This window comes from Chrysemys picta, chromosome 8 (genome assembly GCF_011386835.1).
Source record: "Chrysemys picta bellii isolate R12L10 chromosome 8, ASM1138683v2, whole genome shotgun sequence".
Taxonomy (NCBI): Eukaryota; Metazoa; Chordata; order Testudines; family Emydidae; genus Chrysemys; species Chrysemys picta.
In genome coordinates, this window is record NC_088798.1 from 103,218,892 (window position 1) to 103,246,714 (window position 27,823).

Below are 27,823 nucleotides of genomic sequence, written 5' to 3' on the forward strand. Positions count from 1 at the left end.
CTTGTAGACCATCATCAAGTCACTTCTTAACATTTTCTTGGATAAATTAAATAGAATGTGTTACTTTAGTCTCTCACTACAGGACATGTCTTCCTAGACATCTAATTATTCTTGGAGCTCTTTTATGAAATGGTGACATGGATGATAGCTATGGGGAAAAAACAAGAACTCTCAAATGAGAGTTCTTGACAAAAATACAGTGTCAAAGTCAGCAGGTGCTTGGATTGTCATCGAATACCTGAAGGTCAGCAGGACACTAGATTATCATCAACCCCATTAATGTCTGCTACAAAAATTAGGTTTGCTAAGAGGTCATGTAACTTGGCCATCCAGACATTGCTTTGTTTCTGAGTCATTATAACCATGCTTGCTCATTTGTGAACATTTAAGTAGTAGCCTTAGGAATTAAATTGATTAGCTATTTACTATAAAGTGTCATAGAATGATCTTCCCTTTTCATCATTATTTTTAAAATGTCTGATTTAAAAAAAAGGCTTCAAACTTAAATATAGTTTTTTTGGAATCCATGTTAGCTTTAGCTTCATATCCTTTTCTGCTTCTCTTTGTTGTCATTGAAATAAATTGCAGTATCTTATTAGGTAGTGAAGTACTGAAGCAAAGAATCCAACTATTTTCTTTAAACAATTCTTTAATCTACATAAACAAATGGAATCTAATCCAGATAAACACAGGTTAAAGATTGCAAAATCATCCGTTTTTTTATTTATTTATTTTAATTCTAAAGTAGCGAACATATAATCTAAAGAATGTAGATGTTTATTACAATGTATTTTTGGCCCTGTAATTACCTTTTGTTAGAAACCAATTTCCTGTGTCAAAACTGTTATTTAAATAATTTAAGTACAAAAAGGAAAAAGGATGACAATCCACTGCACACTTTTTTTCTAACATCTGGCTGCAGAAGAGATGAAAGTGTTGTCCATAGAAAGTCTATAGATTTGTGGGAAAAGAGGAAGTACAGTTGGTAAACCTCTGTTTCATTTTTAAACGTTTGAAGTGCATCAGTTTTTACATGTACAGAATAAAATGTATACATTTTGACAAGTATTTTGAAACCATTAATTGTAAGTATTGCCTATGGATTGAATAAAATTACTTTTTGGACCAATTGCTGGGACCTGCACAGCTGACGGTCCTGGCTTCTAGCCAAGAATTGCCACATCAATACAACAAACTGCATGGAGTCAAATGAAGGGTTCTGATTTATTTGGTGTCTCACCCATTTCCTCCATAAATTATAGAGTTGTGGAATTCTGCATAGTGTATTTCAGCTAAAGGTTCAAGAGGACAACTTTGTTATAAAAATAACTGGAGAAATACGAACGAAGTGGTACATTTCTCCGCTTCCACCTGCCTATGTAAAGTACTCATGAATTCTTAATGCAACAAGGTTTAAACAGAGAGAGGAATAGAGAAAAAGGTGGTGATATTAATTTATGATTGCCTTTTTGGAGTGTGTCATTTACATTGCAGACAACACTGTGTCATCACTATTGCCCAAACACTGGCATCTAATGAACTCAGTGAAATGATGACAAATTACACTAGCTGAGGATCTACCCTTGGCGTGTCTATTGATTTCAATTGAGCTACTTGGATTTACACTAGCTGAGATCTACTTGATCTGATTTGATTGATCAAAAATGCAATCATTAGTGTAAGTAGGTTTAACTCCAGTGAAGTCAAATGTGTTGTAACCATTTACACCATCGCTGTACTTGGTCCTGAACCAGTCAAAAATTGCTTCAGCAACAACTGTCCCCAAATCTTCTCCATTATCTTTTGATGATTACTTCCAGGTTACAGTGATTGCTGATTATGCATGATGATGGGATACTAGAGAACAGAACTATTAATGCAGTTATCCTCTCCCAAGTACCAATTAAATATTTAGGTTGCCTTCCCACAAATACCAGCTCTGAAAGAATTTTAGTACATCTAGCAATATTGTGATTGACAGCAGGAACAGACTGCTACCAGAAAATGCAAATACCTTGACATTTACCAAGGTCAGTAGGGAATGATTTGCATATGCTTAGGAAAGTATTGCTGTCTCAGAACTTCATGAAAGGCCATTTGTAGTAGCAGCAATGATGAACATCCCATTACAAAGCCCACCCTTTACTATTCTATAAAAATGCATCATTGTTTGCATTTACGATGAAAGAAAAGTGCCATTACTGATTGCAGCAGGGTCTTCTCCATACAAGCCAGATACCCACTGCTGAATATGCATGTTCTCTTCCTAGAATTGATGACAATGATTACAGTTTTATTTCTGAACCACATAGCCCAGTAGTGGTTTTGTGAGCTTGCTCAAGATCTTGTCAAATGAAAATGCTTCAGACACTCCAAACTGTAACACTATTAGAGCCAGATCTCATAAAATGATAAGAACCCTCAGCCCCTTTGGAGGACACTTGAATGGGAGCTGATGGCATGCAACACCTCACAGGACATGCTGAGCAATTCCCAGGATAGACTCTAAATGGCATGTTACACCAGCTTTTACAAAGCAGAATATATCTCAAGAGCCTTAATGTCCTGGCCAAATGGTCCAAATGCAAATATTAACCATAAGTCTCTAGGGTATATATTCTTCCCTCCCCTGTCCAGAGTGGAGATGAGCAGCAGTAGGCAAAATTAGGTTGTGGACACTGAAAGCAGAAGCCATGGCTCCCCGAACCTGTCATCCCACAGAAGTCATTCTTCCACAAGGTTGCAGGGTCTAGGTTTAGTGGGAGAAGGCTGGCAGGTGATAGGAGGGGCTGAACCCAGCAAAGCAGCTGCTCTGAGCCCAGCAGATATTTTTGTGAGCGTTAGTGCTGCTTCAGCAGCATTACCCCCTTGCTCTACTCCCACATTTCCCTCAAGGAGGATGCAGTATTGTTCAGGCAAAGAAGCCAAGGCATTATGGTCCCCTTGGGAACCATGTCAAGAGGGCCAATATCAAGCCAGAGGGGAGCATTCCAAGTTAATTCTTCAAGATCAACCTTGCAGAGTTTCCTTGGCATTTCATTCTCTTTCCATGGATTTTACTGCAGTAGGGTACGATGTAGCCCTAGATTTAGGCAGTGGTTTGAGATCCAAAGATTAAAAACTGCCACATAAAAGGTCTGACATTAATATAGAAGCAGGCCAGCATGAAAGGCAGGAACAACAACATCTATTCTCTATTGAAGAGCCAATTTTACTCTCCCACTTTCTTCTCTCCTTACTCTTTACTCTGGTGCTGCTGAGCGCTGAAGTCTCCAATCTGATATACTGTGAGGCCCTATCTTCTTTCAGAACAGAACCTGCCTCTGAAATCAGTCACAGGTAAACAATTAACAAAGCTTGCTTTAAGTCATTAATAGTTTGTTCTGACCTCTACAGGGACTCTTAGAATTTTTTGTTTGCTCTGAGCTCTCTGAAATGAAAATCACTTCTACTAACATCTGCAGGATTCACTCTCTTGTAGTTTATTCAAATTGCAAACATCTGGACACTAAAACAAGTTATTACTCAGTAACCATCTTCTAAAGATCAGCGTTGTTGCTCATCCTGTGAGGGCACTTTAAATCTGCTTTAATTAGACAATGGCACTACTTGGGCCTTCTGGATCATGCCATGACCACTTTAACCTCAAGCAGTTACCTCACAGCACTGTTTGGACACAGAAAACTCACTCCTTTTGTCCTTTACTAGTCAACAACCAGCCTTCCTACATGCATCTTGACTTATGTTAATTTTAACAACCAAATTGGTGAAGTTTGTCTTAATGAAATTTTTCCACTTCAGTGTACCTAGGTTTAGTACCTTGCTGGGCTGCATGCCAAATTGATTAGCTATAGCAACTAACTGGACTTATGTAAAATGGCTGGGTGATTGGCAAGGCTTATGTAAACATAAGCAGCTCCTGGCTAGGTTTTTTGAGACTATACTGACACACAGTGTTGAATTTTATATTGCTCTGATCCAATCCTAAATCAACCTTTTTCTCTTAGCTAGGCTATTGGTTGGCAGTTTGCGGTGATGTGTCAGTTTTTGAAAGAACAGGTGGGTTCAGTAGGTGGATGGGAGACATTGAGATATTGTCGGAAGTGGTACTAGCAATTCAATAGGTGGCACTCTTCTCTAAATCAATCATTAGGTGTATGGACTACAAGTTAGTATAGCAAACCAGATAAGATGGAACCCCTCAGGATAACAGTAAAATCTATAGTGTAGAGAGAAACTGAATGTGTATCATAGAAACCCTTCCTGGTAGACAGGGATGAAAGAAGGTTGAGCCTTTTTTAAACTTGGTTTGTAAACCTTCTCTAGGGAGTCAACCAATCCTGTGTCTAATAAACTCACACCATGCCACAGGAAATCAGTATGATAAGGAGCTTGGAAGCTCCTTAGGGCAGGCACACTGTTTTTTTGTTCTGTGGTTGTACAGCACCTAGCACAATGAAGTCCTGGTCCATGACTGGATCTTCTAGGTGCTACTGAAATAAAAAATTAAGAATAACAATAAGGGGAGAATTTGGCGATTAAAGCAAAACCTAAACCCACAAATTAAGAAGGTTCTGAAAACCCAATTCTAAAAAGACCCATTCACCTGGACAATCAGGTTAGTATTCATGTTGCAAAGTTCCAAGGGTGAAACTAACCATTTCCACAATAGTCTGTAGATTCTGAGATAATATTATTTGGCTTCCATGGGGTGGAGGGTGCTCAGCAACCTCTCAGGAGGTACCCAATATTTAGCAGGATGAAGGCCTATGTGTCTTACTTAGGAGAGGAGACATCAGTATTTTTCTCAGTCAGAAAGTTGCAATAGATGGTGAGTAGCATCTCCCTGTACTACTTTAATGTGGTTAAAGAACCCCCAAACAAAGCAATCTAACATTATCTGAGACAAATTCAGTCCTTGTGTAAACAGGAAGAAAATGAAGCTGCTCTTATTACATTCACCTAAATTTGGTCTCATTTATCCATACATCATGGAAAACTGGTTCTTTATAATTAGCTGTCACCCCCACCCCAAAAGTTTCCAATAATTCCACATAGAAATGTTTGTTCGATATTGACTGAAACAAATACATCCTACTCTTATCTCTGCATCATGGCACACACAAACCTCATACTGCAAAACAACCTGCTTCCACATGTTTCAGACCACCTGGGTGTTAAATAACTTATATGTATATCCAACTCTCTTCCTCCCCAAACACACAATTCTAAAGTCAAATTTATGCAGATCATAGCTTTTGTTCCCAACCCAACTGTGACGGGTTGGATCACAGAAACCCCCTGGGAACTGCCAACTGATGTACCAAGACTACTTCTGCCCCTGCTTTCCCTCTGCCAGCCTGGGGATCCAGCACCCTGTCTTGCTGAGCCAGACACACCCATCTGCTCCAACACAGACCCAGGGTCTGAACCAAGTGCCCAAAAGCTGCAGGCTTAACTGAAAACAGCTTACAGAAGTGTGCTTGTCTTTAACACTCCGATGTCCAACTTCCAATGGGGTCTAAACCCAAATAAATCCGTTTTACCCTGTATAAAGCTTATACAGGGTAAACTCATAAGCTGTTCGCCCTCTATAACACTGATAGAGAGATAGGCCCAGCTGTTTGCCCTCCAAGTATTAAGACATACTCTGGGTCAATTAATAAGTAAAAAATGATTTTATTAAATACAGAAAGTAGGATTTAAGTGGTTCCAAGTAGTAACAGAAAGAACAAAGTGAATTACCAAGTGAAATAAAATAAAACACGCAAATCTAAACCTAATACAGTAATACAACTGAATACAGGTAAAAATCTCACCCTTAGAGATGTTTCAATAAGTTTCTTTTCTCAGACTGGACACCTTCCTAGTCTGGGCACAATCCTTTCCCCTGGTACAGCCCTTGTTCCAGCTCAGGTGGTAGCTAGGGGATTCCTCATGACTGCAGCCCCCTTTGTTCTGTTCCACCCACTTATATATCTTTTGCATAAGGCGGGAATCCTTTGTCCCTCTGGGTTCCCACCCACCCCCCTTCTTAATGGAAAAGCACTAGGTTAAAGATGGATTCCAGTTCAGGTGACATGATCACATGTCACTGTAAGACCCCAAGCCTTCAGTCCTCCCAGCAGGACTCACAGGAAGGCTTGCCTGCAAACGGAGCCATCCACAGTCAATTGTCCTGGTTAATGGGAGTCATCAAGATTCCAAACCACCATTAATGGCCCACACTTTGCATAATTACAATAGGCCCTCAGAGTTATATTTAATATTTCTAGTTTCAGACACAAGAGTGGTACATTTATACAAATAGGATGATCACACTCAGTAGATTATATGCTTTGTAATTATACCTTACAAGAGACCTTTTGCATGAAGCATATTCCAGTTACATTATATTCACTTATTAGCATATTTTTATAAAATCATATAGAGTGCAACATCACACCAACTTTACAAGAAATTAATTAGTGTCTTTATTTAAAGAATCAAAGAAACTTGGTGCTTTTTTTAGCCACTCTATAGAAATCAATGTATTATGTTACTATAAGCACACAGACTCACTACTTTAGTGGATATATAAGATCACTCAAAAAACATATTTTACTTTTCCAAATCAGAAATGAGAAGACAGGTTTGAGGTTGGTTGGTTTTATATACAAAAATGTTAATTTCATTGTTTTCCAAGGCCTTTGACAGGAGATTTCAACTGTGGCTTCCAATCCAACCAGAGCTCTGGAAGGGAGACAGGGATATCCTAGTATCCCACCCATTTCTATGACTAGCAGGTTAATTCATCAAAAAATTACAAGAGATGCATGTGCCACCATTTAGCATAACACTCTAAGAAGCAAACTAAACTCAGTCTAGAGTTTTGAGTTCCTTGGTGCCTCTGGTGATTACCATACAAACAGATAGGCTCTGCCATAATAAAAAATGCAAATAATTTGAAATATAATATAACATTACCCATGGAGTAGTCCCATAATCTCAGTGTACAAAAAGGAAAAACCTTGTAACTTTATTCTGATTGTGGACTGCTGCTTTAAAACTTAGATTTAGTTACAGCTTTAGCCAGAGAATCTGCAGCTTATTAGCTTTAGTTCAGATATCTGAACTAAAAAGCCTGCTTGATCACTGTGTGTGTCTCTCCTAGGATTAGGAAAAGGAACAATCTCATTATAAATGATCCTGCCAAGAAAAAAGTTTTGTTTTGTTTTGTTTTTTTGTTGCCAGATAGGTCTGTTAACTCTAACATGGATTGTGGTCTTTTCTCATGCAAATGAGTGTAAATCAATCCGATTTATAACAGTTTGTTTATTACATACAAAATAAGCAATAAGACATTTTCATAACACTGTCTGGATGGAGCATGCACAAAACCCACTATTATTAAAGAATTACCTAGATGCACAGTTTTGATTTACCACAAAATAAACTGAACTGCAGACAAGAAACAATCTCTTTGGTTTATACCATGTTGTTACCTAACCATCTAACGCTCATAATGGGAAAAAAAGTCCTTTTATGAGGCTCTATTCTCCAGTGTTACTTGGTAATAATGACTTAATAGGCAAAGTTTGAAAGTTAAAACCATTGTTTAAGTGAGCCAGAACCACAACCCTTTGGAGATTATCACTGGAGATTAAAGTCAGTAACAAATACCCAGAGTGGAACAAAGAATGTCAAAGTTGTTTTTTTAGTGCATGGAAGCTTCTGAGTTTTATGTGGTTTCTTTGGTAATTAAAATTCAATATTCCAGTCAGCTGTGATCTTTGGTGTCTTATGCACCTGAATAATATTTTCTGACATTTGAACCAGGCTAACTCTGACTGTCTTGGTAACAGTAATGAACTCCAAACTCAGAACCGTATTACAATAATTATTCATAAGGTTGGTTTGATAGGGTACATTGCAAATGTGGAGTGACCTACAGAACTATGATTATTAGTAATAATCTCACGACTAGTGGTTAAATAGCTGAGTAAAAATAAATAAATGCATTAGGGTGAAAAAAGGTAAACACATCTGTGTGACCCAAGAACCCCTTAATACTAACTGGCAAGGGTATTACAGCAATATCTTGATTCCGCTATATACATTCTAGTTCACCAAAGAATGTCATGTGAGATCTAAAACAAAAGCTGGGGTCACACTGGTTGTTAATATTGTTTTGAAGTGTATATATAGATACTATGTAAGAAGTTATGTATATATACTGAAAATTCATTTTTAAAGTCTGTATCAAGGTAATAGTCACCAAGAGAGGTGAAAAACAGGTTTTCCTCCAGACAGACGGTAATAAATGTGTATCTTTCTGTCGGGATGTAAATTAATCATCATAAGCTAACACAATGGATGCCGATTTACCTACAAATTCAGATGTTAATGAAGAGATGTGAAGTCAACAGGGAAGTAACACTCAGGAAAAACAAGCCACTGCTGGTTATCCTGTCTCTGAGTACAGACAATGAACTTTGGGGGTATATGTAGGAGGCAAAGAAAACGCCCTCTTATCCTGTCCCTAGGAAGTAAATGGGCAGTGCCTTTACATTCATGAAAATGGGATCTCAGCCAACCTTGGCTGAAAACGCTGCAAAAGACTTTGGGATGAAATAAACTTCTTTAGACGGGAGATTAACCTGATAGTTAAGTTTAGTCTTTAGAAAGAGTGTTATGATTTCATTTTATATGTAACCATTTGTTTCCAATATCCTTACTCACTTACTCATTCCAATATCCTGAATCTCTAGACTCTAGACTATTCTTGTTTTTACTATAAATGTATCTCAGTGCTGTGGTGTTAAGCAAAGTGCAGGTCCTGAGCTGAATCATACAAGCTGGTGTGTATATTGTTCCTTTGAGAACAGCAGACCTGGTATTTCTGTGAGGAGCCAGTGTCAGGGGCTGGATATCACAGGGGAACACTTCAAAGGGACTCTGGGGTGCACCCAGACCATGGCTAATAAATGATGGTGTTAGGATGCTGACACCCAGCTAAGCATAAGCCCCACAACCCCAAGTCTCTCAACCCCAGCTGGGAGGCTTGCTGGCATGGCTGTGTAGACATACCCTTAAAGGCCACATGCACACATCCCACACACCAATTGAGATTTGATGAGTCTGAGCCTCCTGGAGTGGCACTTTTCTGGAGTTTTTTACCTGTCCCAAGGATTTTCAGTAATTACCCCCCACTGATTTTAGATGCTGAGGAAAGCTCAGGAACTCTCTCCCATGGAGCTAGAATAAAATTACTCACTCACAAAGATACAGATACCATGTATAAAGTGATACAATAGTCTCAAAGATATTGCATGTGTTCATAATATCAGTCACACTAGGGTCCCCTAATCTCCATCCCCAAAGGGTTCTGTTTGTCTCATTCTCCCTTCCTCCATTCTACCCCCATGCCAGGGGCTGTGTGCACCCCCCATTCTACCTTTTTCTCATACCCTTATAGGGTGACCAGACATTCCGATAAAATCTGGACCGTCCCGATATTTAGTTGTTTGTCCCGTGTCCCAACCGATGTATGGTCAGGACACCATTTGTCCCGATATTTTGCACTCTGCTTTTTTTTTTTTTTTTGCTTCGGCGGCACCCCTCCCCCAGGTGTTCCGATATTTTGTTCTTGTCATCTGGTAACCCTATACCCACAACACCATAATGAGTGCCATGATCCAGTTGTTTGATCTATAGACAATTGTAGAAGTGCTTGACTGTTGTGGCTGTGCTAAACAGAAGGTGTAGACTCCATGTGTCCACCATTTTTCCCCTTTCCGTTTGACAATTTTCCTCAAAATCAATAGGATTCTGGTCATTGGTGCCTAGAACATTCCCTGAAATGTTGGAATTGATTGGCTGTGGCATTTAAAAATTATTGCATTACAGGCAGACAGACAGATGAGAAATGCCACTAAGTTGAATGTAAGGCCTTCCCACGCTCAACCAAGTACTCCTGATGAAGGGTGAAACATTGATTAGTAAAGGTGTAGAATCACTTGGCCACTTTATGACCTGCTGTTTATTGTTCTAAACAGAGATGCTATATTTGAGATTAAGACTCATATATATGATCTGCCTAGTCCTGTCCAGCTAAGACTTTGAGGATGTTCCATGGATTCACTGGGAGCTAAGTTTGAGAGCTTGAGGCTCATATTTGGTCCCAGGTGGTTATTTGGATACATGGAAAAAATGTGTAAATTGAAGCCTGAGTCTGCTTAATTCAAGTATTATAATACAACTACGACAACTGATTAACCAAATGTATGTTCTGATTGGCCATTGGGGGTTATCTTGATGATGTCATATGTTTTAATTGTGCAAGAAATGTGATCCTGACTTCAGCTCAGCTCATTTACATAATGCATACAGGGTAGGTGGCAAGAAAAAAGCACAAGGGGGAATTGATGAGTCTGAGTCCCAGAGTTCACATCCAGATTACCCCAATTTCATAGTTTTGGGATCTGGGCTTTAGCTCAGTTCCATCTCTAGTAAAAAGTCTTTCTTCCTCTATTTTTAATGATTTCTCAAAGTAAATACTAGAGGCTCTAGCTACAAAGGCAGCCAAATACTTTAGTATTTTCTCCATGCAAGTCTCTCCTCCTCTCTCTCTACCCCTTTGGCCTCTCTACCCTCAGTATAGCTTCTCATCTAGTTGGTCCCCTTTCGAGTTAAACTTTTACCTAAGAAGCTATGCTAGGAGCGAAGAACTCACTGCTCGGTTTCTTAAGTAAAATTTTAACATAAAAGCAGCTAAGCTAGCTGGGAAGCGCTGCCCAGTGCAGCACCAAATGAAGGCAGCAGAATATTTGCAGAGCGATCGACTCAGGACTATCTAGAAAATGTCTGAAGTGTCTTGGCTGGCTTTGCAGATAACGCTCGTAGCTTCATAAAAATAGAAGCCACAATATTTTATTGTTTATAATAATTAGAAATGAGCTTGAAGAAAAGCCTTAGATGTAAAAACAGCAAAACTTTGGGGACATCCATGTCCAGATTGGGATCCAGACTTGACAGCTGTTCCCTATCTCTATAATGGGCCAGATCAAATTCTGGGCATACTAAAATCCATGTGCTGCAAAGAGTAGGAACAATTACTATGTAAATTAGACACAAGGAAATGGGACAAAAACACTGGTCCTTTAGCTCCACAGACACAGACGTGAGCTAAAGAAAAAATTCCCTTAGCGATAGTAATAGGTCCCAAATCCTCACTGTAGGATAAACACTACAGGACAAAATCTCTCTCTCTCTCTTTAAGTCCCTCTCTCTACTTTGGATACAATCTCTCTTGACCTTTAGAAACTCCAGATCCATATGGGAACTTTGCAGCTCAGGTTCTAATAATAACAACAAGGATATTCTGCATTTGCTAATATTTACTTTCAAACAGACATGATGGACCCAGTTTCAGGCTTTTGAAAAGGCTTGTGATGGGGTTTTCTTTTTTTTTCTTTTAATGAAAGATTAGTAGGTAGAGCAGGGCTTGCAGCATTCACTGTGCCTCTCACAGAAGTTATAACACACACAGAGAGAACCATAACAACTAAAAACATTTGCACCCCAACTAAGTAGCAGCCCTATCCAGTAGTTTTTATTATTATTTATAGTACAGAGGCTTCTCGAGATCCCAACGAAGATTAGGGTCCCATTGTGCGAGGCACCTGTACTGTACATACAAATAGAAAGAGGCAGTTCCTGACCCCAAAAGCTTACTATCTAAACAAGACAACAAGGTGGGAGGAAGGAAGGAATAGTATCCTCATTTTATAGATGTACATGAGAGAGAGAAAGTGATTTGCCCAAGTCACACAATCAGCATATAGCAGAGACAGAAATTGAACCTAGAGCTCCTGAGTTTCTGACTAGTGACTTAACCATAAGATCATGCTTCTCTTTCTACATAGCCTCACTGAGATTTAGTGTATAAAGGAAGTCTGAAGTTTTTCCATCAAGTCATATTTGAGTTACAAATGGACAGAATTTTTTTCAAAAAGCAAAAACCCACCCACTTTTTTTAAATTACCTAACTCAAGAGTGACTTGCTAATTAAACTCAAATTGTCCAGAAAAATTCTTCTCTGGGACGAGACTATAAATGAAAGGAGCTTTTCCTAGGAATCTGTGATGGCAGGTTCACTCAGCTCGATATTGGAAACAGTTCAACGGCATTAACTATGGAGTCACACTGTTATGACTCTGTAATACCTTATATGTATACAACACATTTCAACCAAAAGGCTAATTAAGTGCTTTCCAGACAGCATATATGGTTTAGGGCTCACTCATTCCTTCACTGATATGCAACAACCTCTGGCCCTTCTTTGCTAGAAACATATCTGGGTTTTCATCTCCATCTGAAACTAGTGGAGAACTTTCCTGAGAAGAATGTAGTTATTCAAACTGAAATTTGGCCAGGACATCAAGCTTGACACCACTAATGTTAAAAGTACTATGAAATCTTTGGAAGCATCCTTTGAATTTGAATAGAAACATTAAGACTGCAGTAGAAACACACAGGTACAATACCATGGGACAACAACTTAGATTCGTTTTGCCCATTTCTTCCTTAGTACATTAGGGAGCACTGAAGTGGTCACTGATTTAAGGCTAGGGCCTCAGTATTATCTGTGTTATACATTTGAAAGACAGCACCTCTGGTAGCATAATGCCCTGAATGCTGTGGGGCACTGATTTAGTATTGATTCTGGGAAAATCAATAACACCATATCCTGTCAGTACAGGAGTTAATGAAAAGGTCTCCTACCTAAATGCTCATGTAAATCACCTCTGCTTAGCTTATAAGATCTGACAAGATCATAGGCTGAGGCAGTAATGGCCAGAACAATGACAATGTCTCATTTTTTCTTATTAAATAAAAAAATGAACTAGCTTGTTTTATGTTTATTGAGGGAGGGATAATAAAATTGTATCTAACTTCAGCCTCCTTTATTAGTTTTAGGATCCTGCGTTTTTCTTTTATGCCTCAATGATCCAAACCATCTTTAGATGAAGTTTTTAAAAAAAGGATATTATTCATATGCATTACTGAAAATTTTGCTATGGTGACTAACCTCATATTTCCAGACTGCAGCCAGTGCAACATGTAAAATCTTTTGGAATTAATAGGATGAAGAGGAAAAGCAAAGATGACAAGACACTGAATCTTAACAGCAGGATGCCAATTATTATTCTCTGTTAAGAAAACATAGCCACCCACTGGAGGTGTTCTTATCTCCCCACTTGTACAGAGAAGCAATTCAATTAGTTATCCCTTTCCCTTTCAAACAGCTGAACAATTCAAACAAGTTTCACCTAAAAGAAGAAAGATCTCCACTTTATTTCACATAGGGCATTATTGCTCGTCTCTATTTTCCACCCTAGTTACTATAAATTACAGCTGTTACACTGTTTGGTAAAAGTACACCCAAAAAGGAGGCTTTATACATAAAAGGAATCATCTTGAATATGAGAGATATTTTAAATGGACTATATTACATGAAGTGAGAGAACAATAGGGGTTTGCCAGCTGTATATAAGGATTCTGGGCTTTACTATTCCCTTCAACTTTGTTTCAAGGCAGAAAACGTGTAATGCTTCCTAGCCTGAGTACTTCATGCAATGGGGCAGATTCCTAGCTTGCAGTATACATGATATGGCAGCTGTAAAAGTACTGAAAAATGAGGTTTCAGGGAAGGAAGTAACATAAGCTACGTGGTGCAATGGCAGTACTTCCAAATATTCAAAAATCTTGAATCAGGCATCCCTAAAATCATGAGATGAGATTTTTAAAAATAATAAACATCAAGTTCCTTTCATTTGCCTTCTGGGGGCTGAGCCTTTGGGATGCATTCAGATAATATTTTCAAGCATTTCTCTATATCTAGGAGGACTAGAAACTTAGGCCTGGTCTATGCTTAAAAGTTGGATCAACATAGCTACGTCAGTCAGGGGTATGAAATCCTGTCCTAACCCTCGGCATAGACACAGCTGTATCAAAATGGGAGAATACTTCAATCAATATAGCTGCCATCATTTGGGGAAGTGATGCTCCTACACTGACAGAAAAAACCCTTCTGTTGGTGTAGACTGCGTCTACACTACAGGGTTATGCTGGTATTGCTACAGTGATGTAGGTATGTGAGTATAGTCTCCATAGTGAAGACATACCCTTACTTTTTTAATGAAAGCTGAGATTTTCCATTGGTCACCTGATTCCAGGAGCTGGGGTTTTAAGGTAAAAAAAAACAAATATCAGGAGACTTCTGACTTATATTGTGATAGTTGGCAACATGACAACGGTCATGATGTGTGCCAACATCAGAACAGCATGTCAGAGTTAGGGACACACCTGAATCTTACTCCCCAGATCCAATATTCTTGTTTTTCGGTGGGGCTTCAGGTATAAGTCTTCATGTGCTCAAGAAAGCTTCAGCTTATAGAGACTTACATCTGAAGCCATGCTTAGATGGAAAGCCTTGGGCTAGCTGGACAGGTGTCTTAGAGGATTCAGCTCAGAGGAAGAATCAGGAACAGGAGAAGCTGGAATGAGGAACATTTTAAAGTCTACTGAGCTAGGTAAACCAATTATCCAAAGACTTTGGGTTTCCCCTGAGATCTTTGGATAATCAAAGTTTTACTGTACATCTGTAAAACTTCCCTCCCATATACTGCCCCTTATTGTATAGGATAATATTGTCAGATCTTCTCAAGTGTGTGTGTGTGAAAACATGACACCTTTTCTGGCTGCACAGTCGAGAGGAGAAGCCTTAGGGGCCCAAAGAAAGGAACGGAGAGGAGAAAATAAAAGAAGGAAAAAAGAGAGAGAAGGAAATGAAGATGAGTAAAGAAAGGATAAAAGAGGAATGAGGGAGAGGAGATACAAAAGTTGTTTGTATTTAAAGAAACCTTTTAGCTGAATATTTATTCATCTTATGCACCCATCCATCACATTGGTTGAGGGGAACGATGCATTACACTCAAGTGACTCAAGGCAAGTTATAAAAAGAACACCACAATTATCTATATAGGACCAAGCTTTACAGGGAATGTAGAGTATTGCCCAGCCATTACCAACAAGCAAAGCTTTATTATTTGTTGGAAAGACATGCCACATTCTACCCTCAGATGTGCACACCCAGCTCCCATCAGAATTGCATGCATGCATCTGACAGCCCTTTTACATCAGTTACTGAAAGTCATTCTAATAAGTTCCCTCTCAAAAGAGAAACTTATAACTTAAATATTCTATAAAAAACTAAGTATTCTTCCCCTGATTCCTTTTCATTTTTTTTTTAAATTGAAGAAGCAAAGAACTCAGTAAATTACATCTGATTTGCATGAAGTTTTGCAATAAAATGTAAACGCCTCTGGAACTCTGTTGCAATAATAGTCAGGTTTTTAACCACTTTTTAAAAATAATTCTCAATATATTTCTATTGCATCCAGGGACCACTGCTTGTAAATTTACAAAGCTTTTATGCAAAGACAATATAGCCTAGTAGATAAAGTGATGGTCTGGTGATTTTTGAGGCAATTAGATCAAACCCAGTTAGGCTTGTTCTATTTTTATTACAAGTTCGTTCATTCTTTTCTTCTCTCAAATAAATTGTTGCATTTATTAACTCTAAATTATGGTAATAAACTTAAAACATCTAATGAACATTTAAATGCTTTATTAAAAAAAATCAAACCATAATATACAGCATAGTTTTTCATAATGGTAGTTCTGGGAATCATCTAGGGAATGTGCTTTGCATTCCATAGACTTAATATAAAATATCTGATTCTGTTTTCTTTTTTAATTCACAAAGTTTCTATTACATTTTTGGAACAATATAGGGTCCTTTGTGTGGTTACTTAACCCCCATATAAATATTCTCCTGGGTATTAGTTGACAACTGTATCAGCAGAAGTGTTTTTCTCATGTTTCAACGGTACTGCATTCAAATTCTGTTAGGGTTGGGCTTTTATTAGGATTTTTATCCCTTCTTTCTACCCACCAGTCAGTCCAGTTACTGATTAATTCTTACCACTTTTCTAAAGCCCCAAAAAAGTATATTTGACACATAAAAATCCACATGCAATAGCAGCCAAGTTAAAAAAATAAGGGCATGCAACAAAAACCAACACAAAACCAGTCAGCCATGAGAAGATGTAATACATAAAAAAGAGAAAATTATATTCGAAAAAGCCTAGGTTTTTATATGGTCAACTTAAGTAAAACACAATTATAAAATTAACTTAATACCCCATCACCATTTGAAATTCTCCCAAGTGGGTTTATGAATCCTAAAAAAAAAAAAGTCAGTTTAGTCCTTATTTTGTCTTGTTTAATTTGATGATATAAACAGCTAACTTTTTTTGTAACTTAACTCTAAATATAAACATCACATATTTATACAGCTGGACTATTCTGTTCCCAATTTGGATGCTTTTACATGGGACCAGTTTTGGCTCAGATAGTAATTAACAAGGTCACTGGGGGGGGACACAAGTAGATCATAGGTTTGAGCTTCACGAAGTCCATAACTCTTCCCATTCAGACAGATGTCCTCAGATTTCTTGTACTGTAGGCTAGTTCAAACAACTTCACTTGGCTCTTACAAAGACCTTGTAACACTACATAAATAACTAAGGCTTCTACAACGAAATTAACATACACACAAAGTTAAACAGAAATGTCTGCTCTTTCTTCATAATCCCTGAACACCCACAGAAGTCACTCAGAGCTGCAGATGCTTAGCTCCTTTGAAAATCAAGTGACCCTGAATTCACCTGGGTTTACCCAATTCTGTGGGTGTGCCAAAGGGGAGTGTTATTGAAGTAGGTTAACATATGGCCACTGATCACATCTTTGTAACTTCTATAAATGCATGCCAGACAACTACCTTCCTCCCCCAAAATGGCCTCCATTAGCATGGCTACATTCACTGGGGACCATGATGTTAGGAACTGCTCAGGTAAGCAGATCAGCTGATTTCCTTTCAAATAAAAACTAAGTGTTCTCAGAAAAAGTAAGGCTTTGAAAGGGGAATAGGTCTAATGTGAGTCATCGTTTTCAACCTCTGTCCTGACACAAAGCCACTAAAAGATCTCCCCAAAATCAATATCTTATTAAGGGTTGCACTCAGTCTATTAGTACTGCAAGGAGTTTGGTGAAAAGATGAGTCCTTGCAAGGTATTTTCTCTGCCTCTGGTAGTTTCACACGATCCCCACTATTTGTTCTAGAGAGTCCATGCAATGTGCAGGAGCCAAAGGGAGCCACCACTTCCCCTCTTGATCCTTTCAACATGCTTCTCAAGACATTAGGACCAGATTTTTAAAGGTATTTAGGGGCCTAACACCTATTGATTTCAATGCAAGGTAAAAATCTGGTCTCTGAGGCTCTTCTCTGTGACTAAAGTGTTATGGTACCATCTAGTGGGGGCCCTGCTGATTGCCTCAGCTCCCACAGTAATAGGGTAAGTGTTTCTGTAGCATTCCTGAATCAATTTCATTTCTATTAACTGCTTTATTTGCAGTTGAAAAGTGGGAACTAGTTATTTATCACTATAACATCGCTTCTCAAATCCTAAGGTCGGTCCTTGCATAGTTCACACTCCTTTATTCAGGCAAAACGCCCACTGATATTCATAGAAGCAGGATTTGGCCCTAAATGTTTGAAATGTTAAATGGCAACATTCTTCTGATGTCAAGCCAATATTAACCAGTAAATTGGTGATGAACTTTTAACAAGGGGCTCCTTCAAATATTCAGCCTTGTTTACCTTTTTTTACTCCCCTCACTCACTTTCACCCACCACAATTTACCTCCTCACCTCAAGGACCCTAACACCTCATGGAAACTCCTGTACCTAGAAGCTGATCTTGCAGTAGCAATCATGGGTGGATTGCCTTAAGGATGGTGTTGGTTGGTGTATTTGTGTGGGAGAGAAGAGTGTGATTAGGAAAGGAATAGCTGTTTGATCTGCAGCACAGTTGCAACAGCAGAACAGGAAATAATTTCAGATGTTTAAAGCAAGCTCCCTGATTAGAGGTGATTGGGATGCCTATTAGTTGATTAGCTATGCTAGAGATAGAACAACGACTAAAACTGTTGTCTGCAAAATGTAATAACTTAATTGCTGTGCAATGATGGAACAAGAAAATATTGACAGTGCTATGCAATTTTCTTAGTAATTTCCCAAAGAAAACAGGCGATCTTTTGCTGATGCCCGCTATTTGCTGTCCCATCACCCCACTGCACACATGGAAAAACTCTCAGGAGTCCGTAGGGGATGTCCCAATTCTAGCAGGGTAACCCATTAGGGAATGTCCAGATCATGTTTAGTCATATGTTTCCTGTATCCATCCCAGAGGTTCACTGAAAAAAATCAAAACAGACAAACAGGCAAAGGATTTAAAAAACAACATTTTAATGATTTGAACACCTTACATTGCTGCGTTATGTACGTACATAATTTTATTCGTATGACCTCCCCCTTCCTTCTATTGTTATACTCTCTTGTTGCAACTTGTCTTAAAACTAACTTGTAAGCTCTTGGGAGCAGGATCTGTGTCTGATGTATTTGTGAAGTGCCTAACATGATTAGACCCCATTCCTGAGAGGGGCCTCCGGGTGATACTAGAAATAAGGCCTATATTCTAAAAGATATTAAAATAGGGTACCCATCAACTTATACCCAGTGAATATAAAAGCAAAACCGGAGACCTTCATTAATACTAGCATAATTGGTATGTGAGTAATTTCAGCCCTGCTTTTTTACTAGTGCTTTGGGAAATATACACAGCACTGCTTGTGCTGGGGAATTAGGACAGAGGTGGTGGCTTCCATGTCACCACATGTGCAACAGGTTGAAGCCAATGATTGCCTTATATTTTATGCCTTTAGTACATGAGAGGAAGGATGGTTCAGTGATTAAGGCACCAGCCAGGGACTTGGGAGACTGGTTTCAATTCTCTGCTTTGCTACAGACTTCTTGTGTGACTTTAGGCAAGTCACACAAGTCTCTCTGATCCAGATCCACAAAGGTATTTAGGCTCATAGCTTCCACTGATTTCAGTTGTTGTTTGCAGTGTTGGAGCCATGTTGGTCTCAGAATATGAGAAAAACAAGGGATTACCTTTCCCGGACCTGAAGAAGAGCTCTGTGGAGCTCAAAAGTTTCTCTTTCACCAACAGAAGCTGGTCCAGTAAAATATATTACCTCACCCATCTTGTGTCTCACTGATTTCAGTGAAAGGCAGGAGCCTAAATACCTTTGAGGATCTGGGCCAGAGTCTGTGCCTCAGTTCCCTTCTAAAATGTGGATAATAGCACTTCCCTACTTTGCAGGGGTGTTGAGGATAAATATAGTAAATAATGTGAGGTGCTCAGCTACTACAGTAACAGGGGTCACCGAAGCACTTAAGATAGACAGTGTAAAGAATAAGTTCTGGCACATCTATATTCCTAGAATCACTCAAATACACAGATCTTTCTTTTACTATTACTTTATAACATCTAATACATTGGGAGTGCTGTTGGTGATGCAACAGAGTCTTCCCTAAAGCCAAACAAACTTGCTGATGGACTGATATGTTCACATTTCTATAACAAAGCTGTAGTTTTCCCTCTATCCCGCTGGAAAAATAAACCAGTATTGGAAAGGATCGGTGACTTTCCAGTTAATAGAACTGTGAGTCATGAGATCTAGTTCTGTTACATGCTATACACAGATTATGTGACTGTAGGTAAATCACTTAAACCTCTCTGTTTATCAGTTTCCTTAGCTCTGAAATAGGAATAACTTCCCCACAGAGGTGTCCAAGGCTTAATTCACTAAACAGAAACTATCATGGGGAGTCCTTTCCAGGCCTATGTCTTATGTACCTAAATCTCATGCTTCAGCTGGCAGCCTGTACAAGGTCAGGAAGGATTATTGTTCCCCAGATAGATGTACTCTGGGGAGGAAGGATTCCCCTTCCTCTGAAGCATCAGAGATGGTGACAACCGGAGATGTGACACCAGACAGTGCTCTAAGACAGTACTAGGAATTCTTTCTCAGATGCTTAGCTGGCTGGTTGTGTTCACATTCTCAGTGTCATCCTGATCACTATTTTCAGGGTCACGAAGGAATTTCCCCCCCAGGACAGATTGGCAGGGACCTTGGGTTTTTTGTTTATTTGTTTTCCTTCCTCTGCAACATTGGGCACTAATTGCTTGTTAGGATCATTGTGGGTATCTCACCAAATCGGTTCCCTAACATTGCAGAGGCCTACGGAATTGGTGCACCTCAGCACCTTCTGTTTTCTGCCTGTGGCACACAAGAGTTTAGTTTCCTCAGGGCTGTAACATTTCAGTCTCCTCCAGGTTTTTGTGCTCAACAGAGGGGTAACTAGTGGGGTTTAGTGACCTGTGATGTGCAAGATGTCCGACTAAATGATCTGGCAGCCCCTTCTAGCCTTAAACTATGATTATAGCTCAAAATCCGATAAATTTAAAAATGAGTTAAAGGCAGTTTCCCATACTGTATCTGTCTCTGAATTCCCCTGCCAACTTTTGTGGTTTTCAATCCCATTTTCCTATTTTACTAGATTTTTTCTCTCCCCTCTTGCTGTGTGGAAAAATACACAAACACAGGGGAAACTAAGACCCCAATCCTACAAATACTTGCCCATCTGAATAACTTTATTCCCATAAGTAGTCCCATTGTATTCTATGTAAGTAGAGGGCAGGATCCAGGCCTAGTTGACTAAATACAAAGTGCTGTCAAATGCACAGAATATACTTAAACATTTTTTCTCATCTCTTCCTGGTACAGTAATTTTAGGTGTCACCTGTAATACTAGAATGTTTAAAAAACAGATAGAAATGCTTTTTAATTTGATGGTGTCACTTTAATATTTGTAAAGTACACCCATCTTCTAGTGGAAGACATTACAGAAATGCAAGGTATGTTTAATGGCTGATCAGAATCAGATATTTTATTAATGAGTAATTAATAAAATTTCATCCTTTAATAGTGCATGATGCATTTGAAATATCAGACTACTTTCTATAGCAAAAAATATATCTTTAATCCGTATTACTGAACATCAGAATAAAGCTAAGGGAAAAACTGAACTAGAAGAATCTGCTTATATAAAATTGCATTAATCTTCATTCAGTGATACTTCCTCCATCCTTTTCAATGTCACTGAAGATCAGTGAAGTTGATATAAACCATCCTCTTTTAGTTTAAAATTCAGAACCTTTGATTTCAGATAGACAGAATCTCTTAAGTATGTAATTTCAAGATCAAAGCTGAGTCCATAAGAAGCAGATATATCGTTACTCTGCCTCCCTCCATTATATTATCATATGAATGATTTTGATATCTAAAACAGTATTTTAAAAAATAGTAAAACACAACAGTAAGACATAAGAGCTGCGTGAAACCAGAACCAGACTTCAGTAGGATCAAAGATGGCCTGTTATAGCAGCCCATGTTTAGAAGCATCTGGCAGATTTCTACATCAGAGCAAGTAGAAATAGGACAGATATGTCACTGAAGTAACAGACTTGACCTCTGCATTCTTCACAACCTTGCTAGGCAACTAACTTAATGGGCTGTCAGAAGAAAATAGTGCTCTGCTTTCACACAGATGGTAAGAGCTGCACTAACAATCTGTGGCAGAGGTGACTACTGAAATAAAATGTCACAGCAGAAGGGGACCATCTAATGCAGAAGTAGCACTGCACTCTCTTTGGGATTTGTCTGAATATAAAGAACTTTAAGTAGTAGCACTGCCCCTGTTTAATGACCCTTGTATTGATAAATGTGTGTGGGGGGGAACTAATAGTAATTTAGTCTTAGTATGTGATATACCAGCAATTCTGCTAAAGCCTGACCACACTTAAACAACATCCTGAGTTGCTTTCTTAAGACTCCCAATAGGAATTTGAACCTAACTGGAACAACCCTAGCATTTCACGTTGCTTATATTGCTAAAAGGGGGGGGATTGTTTAATGCTATTTCAGTGGTTGACCTATTATCTTCAAATTCACTGTTACTAGATATATAACTGGGTTCTATTCATTACTTTAAAACTGTATGCTGTATAGTTTTCTATTTTTAGTCACCTTGTGCACACTAAAATAGCTCCTTTGAGCTCAAATGCTGGGAAGATTGAACTAAAATGTTCCACTATTACCTTACTGTGCACTTTCACATATTTCTTTTGAGTTTTTCATTTTCTCTCATTTTATGGGAAGGAATATTATTTTGTTTTGCGTGTCTTACTTCCAGTTAATATTTTGCAATTGAACATGTGTACTGTAATGTTAATCTGTATCTGCTGCATAATTAATTGTTGGGAGCAGCAGTTCAGGAGGGAAGGAAGAAATCTCCACCCTCTATTTGCCCCCTTTCTGCTTTCACATTATTTGAAAGTATAAATCTATTTTGTTTTATTTAAATACAGTTCAATTGAGATGACATCATCAAAGGTCCTTGGAGAATATCATTCTTGTGTGACCACCTCCTTAGTCCCATGGGGTTCTGCTTCTGCAACTCACTCTCCAGGTGGCTCCTGCACCCCAATGAAGTCTATGGGGCCTTGGCCATGCTGTCAATTGTAGGACACGGGCCTATACAACTATTACAAAACAACTGTCCTTTGTTCTAGTTTCCATACAAAACAAACAAATGGGCATTGTGTCAAATACCATTTCATCCCACTAGATGGCGTTCAAAACATATGGTTGTAGCTCTGCTGCTGAGCAGTTAAAGCCTATATGCTGTTTGAATAAATCCTGAGTGAATAAGAGATTTCAGCTTTCAGAGGTTCTATTATCCTCCGCAGGCACTCAGAAGTTGCCCTCTGTTTTATGGAGAATAAGTAACTGTGGAATATTACATTTTTACAGTGCCTGAGAATACTTGAGAGTAGAACAGTAGTTTAAATACAAAATGTTAGGAAGATACAGATTTGGGGCCAGACTGTGTTCCCTATGTTTACATACATCTCTCTCTCCCTCTTTTCCATGAAAGGGGAGGTTCATCCACCACCATGGCACCATACTCCCCATTCTTGGAAGCACTTGTGCAGGAGTTGGACCCTGGAGGGAGAAGATATATTGTTTCATCAATACCAGAGGCCATCCAGTCTAGCATGCCACCACACACAAGGTCACTGAACAGAAACTCAGACTCCTCCCCTCAGATCCCTTTAACATATTTCCCTGGGACAAAGGGGCCTCAGTGTGGCCCCAAACTTTCTAATTTACAAAAGTTAACCAGCTCAAAAAGAGACTCCCCTTCACAACAGGGCATGATGACCAGCTTCTTTCCTTTCCCCCACTGTTATCAGTCTTGTCTAAAGTTATCTATTAAGTATGAACAACGAGGAGTCCTTGTGGGACCTTAGAGACTAACAAATTTGTTTGGGCATAAGCTTTCGTGGGCTAGAACCCACTTCATCAGATGCGTGGAGTGAAAAATACAGGAGCAGGTATAAATACATGAAAGGATGGGGGTTGCTTTACCAAGTATGAGGTCAGTCTAATGAGATAACTGGATACCATCACATTAGGCCTGAATAAAGACTGGGAGTAGCTGGGTCATTACAAAACCTAAACTTAATTTCTCCAATACTAATTTCTCCCTACTGTTACTCACACCTTCTTGTCAACTGTCTGTAATGGGCCACTCTCTTACCACTTCAAAAGTTATTTTTCCTCCCTTGGTATCCTGCTGTTAATTGATTTATCTCATTAGACTGACCTCTCACTTGGTAAAACAACCCCCATCCTTTCATGTATTTATATCTGCTCCTGTATTTTTCACTCCATGCATCTGATGAGGTGGGTTCTAGCCCATGAAAGCTTATGCCCAAATAAATTTGTTGGTCTCTAAGGTGCCACAAGGACTCCTATTTGTTTTTGTTGATACAGACTAACACGGCTACCACTCTGAAACCTATTAAGTATGCTGTACATACATTCTCTCAAGGGAACTTCTGTAACTCTCCTTGCAGTTTGGCACCTCTGTATTGCAATCAAATAAAAATATTTGAGTAGAAACTATATATAAACAAACAAAAGATGAGGGACTTGTAGTCTAAAGATGTTTCTTCTGCTACCAAGTTTGTTGGTAACAAGATGTCCCAAATTACCTCCTTGTCCTTTTAGCCTCCACCAAACAAAATATTTCCTAAGTCTATCCAACAAAAATAGCCAGTTTAGAAACAGGTGAGCCAACCATGCTTAATACAAGTTTAAACAAGCTGTAGTCCAACTATGTTAAATAGCTATATAGTTGCTGGACAGAAACCTGTATGTTACAGCTATGTTAAGGCACCCTGTGTTAATCTATAGATACCTGGTAAGGTTACATTTTTATAACCAGGATCAGGTTGGTTGATTCCCCAACACGATTATAACATATCCTTTTTGTCCACACAGGCAGCCATGTTTCCCAACTCTGCTTAAATATGGTTATTTTTGTAGTGTAGATAGTGCAGGGGAGCATATTTCATTTTCAAAAAGTATAATAAATCTCTATCAACCCTCTTCTCCAGGTTATGATGGTCCAGTTTTAGGCAGGACAATCCACTCTCAAAAGGTTGAGTGTGTTTATAAATTCTGCAAAATCTGTGACTTTCATATACTCTGGCAAAATGCTAACTTAAAATATTGTGTAGAAATGCAGAGGATTCATTTGTTTTTTCAGATTGCTACAAATAACAACTGGAAATAATACAAAAGGACATCCACTACACAATACCTAAAGGGATATCATTTGTTGTAATTAATCAGTAACCAGAAAATATATAGCTGTGTGTATAATTTGAAGCATACAAGGCAAAATGTCCACAATCACAGAGGTTTCGGTCTCTGACACGTTTGCTCATGCAAGTGGCTGTTGTATAAAAAAAGTGTGCTCTGAGTGATTGTACAACTCCTATCAACTACAAGTTGGAAGACAGGGCAGAGAGTTTCTGCTTCACTCGATTGCTCATGACTAGTGTCATATGACATTTTAAAGATGGCTGAAGGAGAGAGTTGCAATGCATCTGCTCTGGAACAGAAAGATTTTGAAATCATTGACAGAAACCTGATTCCTAATGTAACTGAGCTCAAAAGCGAGGAGAGAGAGAAAACTGTTGAAGAATCAGGATGGTCTGCTCCCATCTTTTCACTGGCCAAGAAAGCTTCAGAAAACTTAGCAGTGAGCTATGGCAACGCTCTGAAGTCTGCAGCTTTGGTAGGACTCGTGCCCAAACCAGTCAGCAATGACAACACAGCAAAAACAAGTATGGTTATGTTTATTCAGTAAACTTTCTTGTACCCTGTACAAATAAGTTAGTTATAGCCTGCAAGTAGCATGATTTAGTGTCAAAGATGCATTATTATTACTTTGCATTTATTAAAAAACTATCTCCTGTAGGTATTGTAATGATTTCTACAAAGTATTTATGAACCCAGAGAACAAATCTCAGCAAACTTTTACATTATCAGGGAAAGGATAACTTTTTGATATTTTGGGGAGGATGGCTTTTAATTTTTGTGCATTACATTTTTATTTCTGTTTCCCAGAAAAGTTTGGCTTAGATGTAGCATGACTGCATCAGTATCTAATATGGTCTTTTTCCTTACTTATAGGTGGGCTGACTGGGACAAGGAAACTTTTATCTATATTGTTTTCTAATAATATGACTTTCACAGTCTCTCTGATACACACATAGTAATGAAACATCAGGAAGCAATTGTGCAATAAAGAGTTGTAATATCTAATAACAAGATATTAAAATTATTTATAATGTAGAAAAAGATTCTTAAGAGAAACTGAATGGTTTATTAGCAAACATTTATGAATGTCCTTTAAGGAGCTTAAATCTGCTTAATTGGTGTAATCCTGGCCCCACTGAAGTCTATGGGAGTTTTGCCATTGATTTCGGCAGGGTTAGGATGTCACCTTCTATGTAGTGTGTATTGTGCATACATTAGCTAAAGTGTGTCTTGTAAGTCTTCCAAAAAATGCCAGACAAAAGTCTTCCAACATTGCAGATTAAATGCAACATCAACTTGGAGGAGACTAAATAGTGCCAGGCATGGGGGAGAAAGACAGGACATGAAGGGTCTGTCTACATCCTCTAAAGGGGCTGGCCCCTCTTTTATGGGAGAGTTCTATATTGAGGTATCAGATTCTGAGGTTACCCTATCATTCGGTGTCGTGGTTTATTGTACTTACTGAAAGCTCTATCCCCAGGTAAGCTGACATAGCACAGTTCAGGTCCCACCTAAAGACAAACATTTTATTGACAAACAACCGGAGAGGAAAGAATTGGTAGAAAAGGAAACAAGGGAAAAGGAAGAGAAAAGCAGGAGAGGAAATGTGGGAGGAGGGACAAGGAGAGAGAGAGATCTGGAATGAACAGTGCAAAAGTTACTGGGTCTGATTAAAATATTCTGAAGTAGCTTGATTTCATGTTATATTAAATTACTTCCACAAAGATCAGGAGCTGGGAGTCTTACAACAAAGGCATTTCTCATACTGTACTTCAATAGGTGCCTAATGATTCTTCTACAAAAAAAGAATAGCAGGGTATGTGTTTCTATGTAGGAGCAACAAGATACACACACAGAGCATTGAGTATGTCCACGAAGATATAACACAGGAGTGATTTTTCATGTAGAAAACTAATAACTGAATGTCTAGTTCTAATCAGCAAATAAATTTCAGTACATCATAATATCAAGCCACTAGACCAGGACTCAGATTGCACCCTCCAAGAAAAGGAAAAGTCCACAAGAATCCTCTTGTGGAATTCCCCTCCCCATCCCTGCATCCGTCCATTGGGGAGGAGCTTGGTGTGAGTTTGCCCCTCTCACTCCAACCCACGTGGTATAGGGTGCATGGCCTGGCTAGAACACTTGTAGTTCCTGGAGGGGAGACAGCAGAAGACTAAGGCCATTTCAGTGGCAGTTGCATGTTTCTGCAGCAACTCTTGCCTCTTCTACACCCCTTTTGGTCCCTGGGATTTCCCCACTGAGAGGGGCACTCCATGGGAAAAAGAATAAATCCACAGGGCCAGATGGGAGATGATATGCATTCCTGCCCCATTTTACCCACCACCACCATTCCAGCCTTTCCCACCGTATGTGGAGCGCCCTTCACAAGGTCTAGTGGAGGGGAAGGGAAGTGAATGGTGCTGCAGAGGTGGCCGACCAACTTTCCCAGTGGGAAATCACATATTATGATTTCCTCTGCTCCCAAATCTGGGGACACACACACACACACACAGTATAGTGTGTTCCTGACTGAATTCCCGCATAACCCTGGAAAAGTCACTTAGAAACATCAACTTGAAATCTAATCATTTTCAAAATATGAGTTAAGTGATTTCAGGCAGTACAGCTGCCCCTATGTTACTGTCAGTTTTTATAGCTTTACAATCACATTTAGCTTTTTTGACTATCTTCCCTTCCCTTTCAGTGTGCACAGAGGGAACTGACTATACAGGGGAAACAGTGAACATGAATACATAAAGTGCTGTCAAGTGCACAGTAAACTGAAAAACAGACTAGAATTTTCCTCTAGTTTTTCAATAATATCAGATTTTACTTGCAAAAATAACAAACACTGAAAGTTGAATGTCCCTCTAACCTCCCCATGCCTCAATTTCCCCATCTGTATAATAGTGATATTACACACATACCTTGGTAAAGCACGTGGCGATCCTCTGAGAGGCACAAAGGATTGTAAATAAACAATCAAAGCTATAAAATATATTCCTTTGTGTATGATCCCATCCATATTAAGTGAATTGCTGTATGTTTGTGTAGTTAAGATTGTATA

At 38.8% G+C, this 27,823-nt stretch overlaps 2 protein-coding genes across 3 annotated transcripts in view; one reads left to right on the plus strand and one right to left on the minus strand.

The window, feature by feature from the left end:
* ADAMTS2 (ADAM metallopeptidase with thrombospondin type 1 motif 2) overlaps positions 1–27,823 on the minus strand; it is a 411,161-nt gene that overhangs the window by 375,989 nt on the left and 7,349 nt on the right. The gene's annotated exons all lie outside the window — the stretch shown is intronic.
* The window catches only part of RUFY1 (RUN and FYVE domain containing 1), a 40,756-nt gene continuing 29,775 nt past the window's right edge, over positions 16,843–27,823 (plus strand). Inside the window, exon 1 of one of the 2 annotated variants that reach the window (XM_065555949.1) lies at positions 16,843–16,960. In XM_065555949.1, coding sequence (XP_065412021.1) covers positions 16,870–16,960 — 91 coding nt within the window. In that variant the 5' untranslated portion in view covers positions 16,843–16,869. Of the gene's footprint in view, positions 16,961–24,975; positions 25,278–27,823 lie in introns of those variants that run through there. The other variant, XM_005295854.4, reaches the window with a different exon arrangement.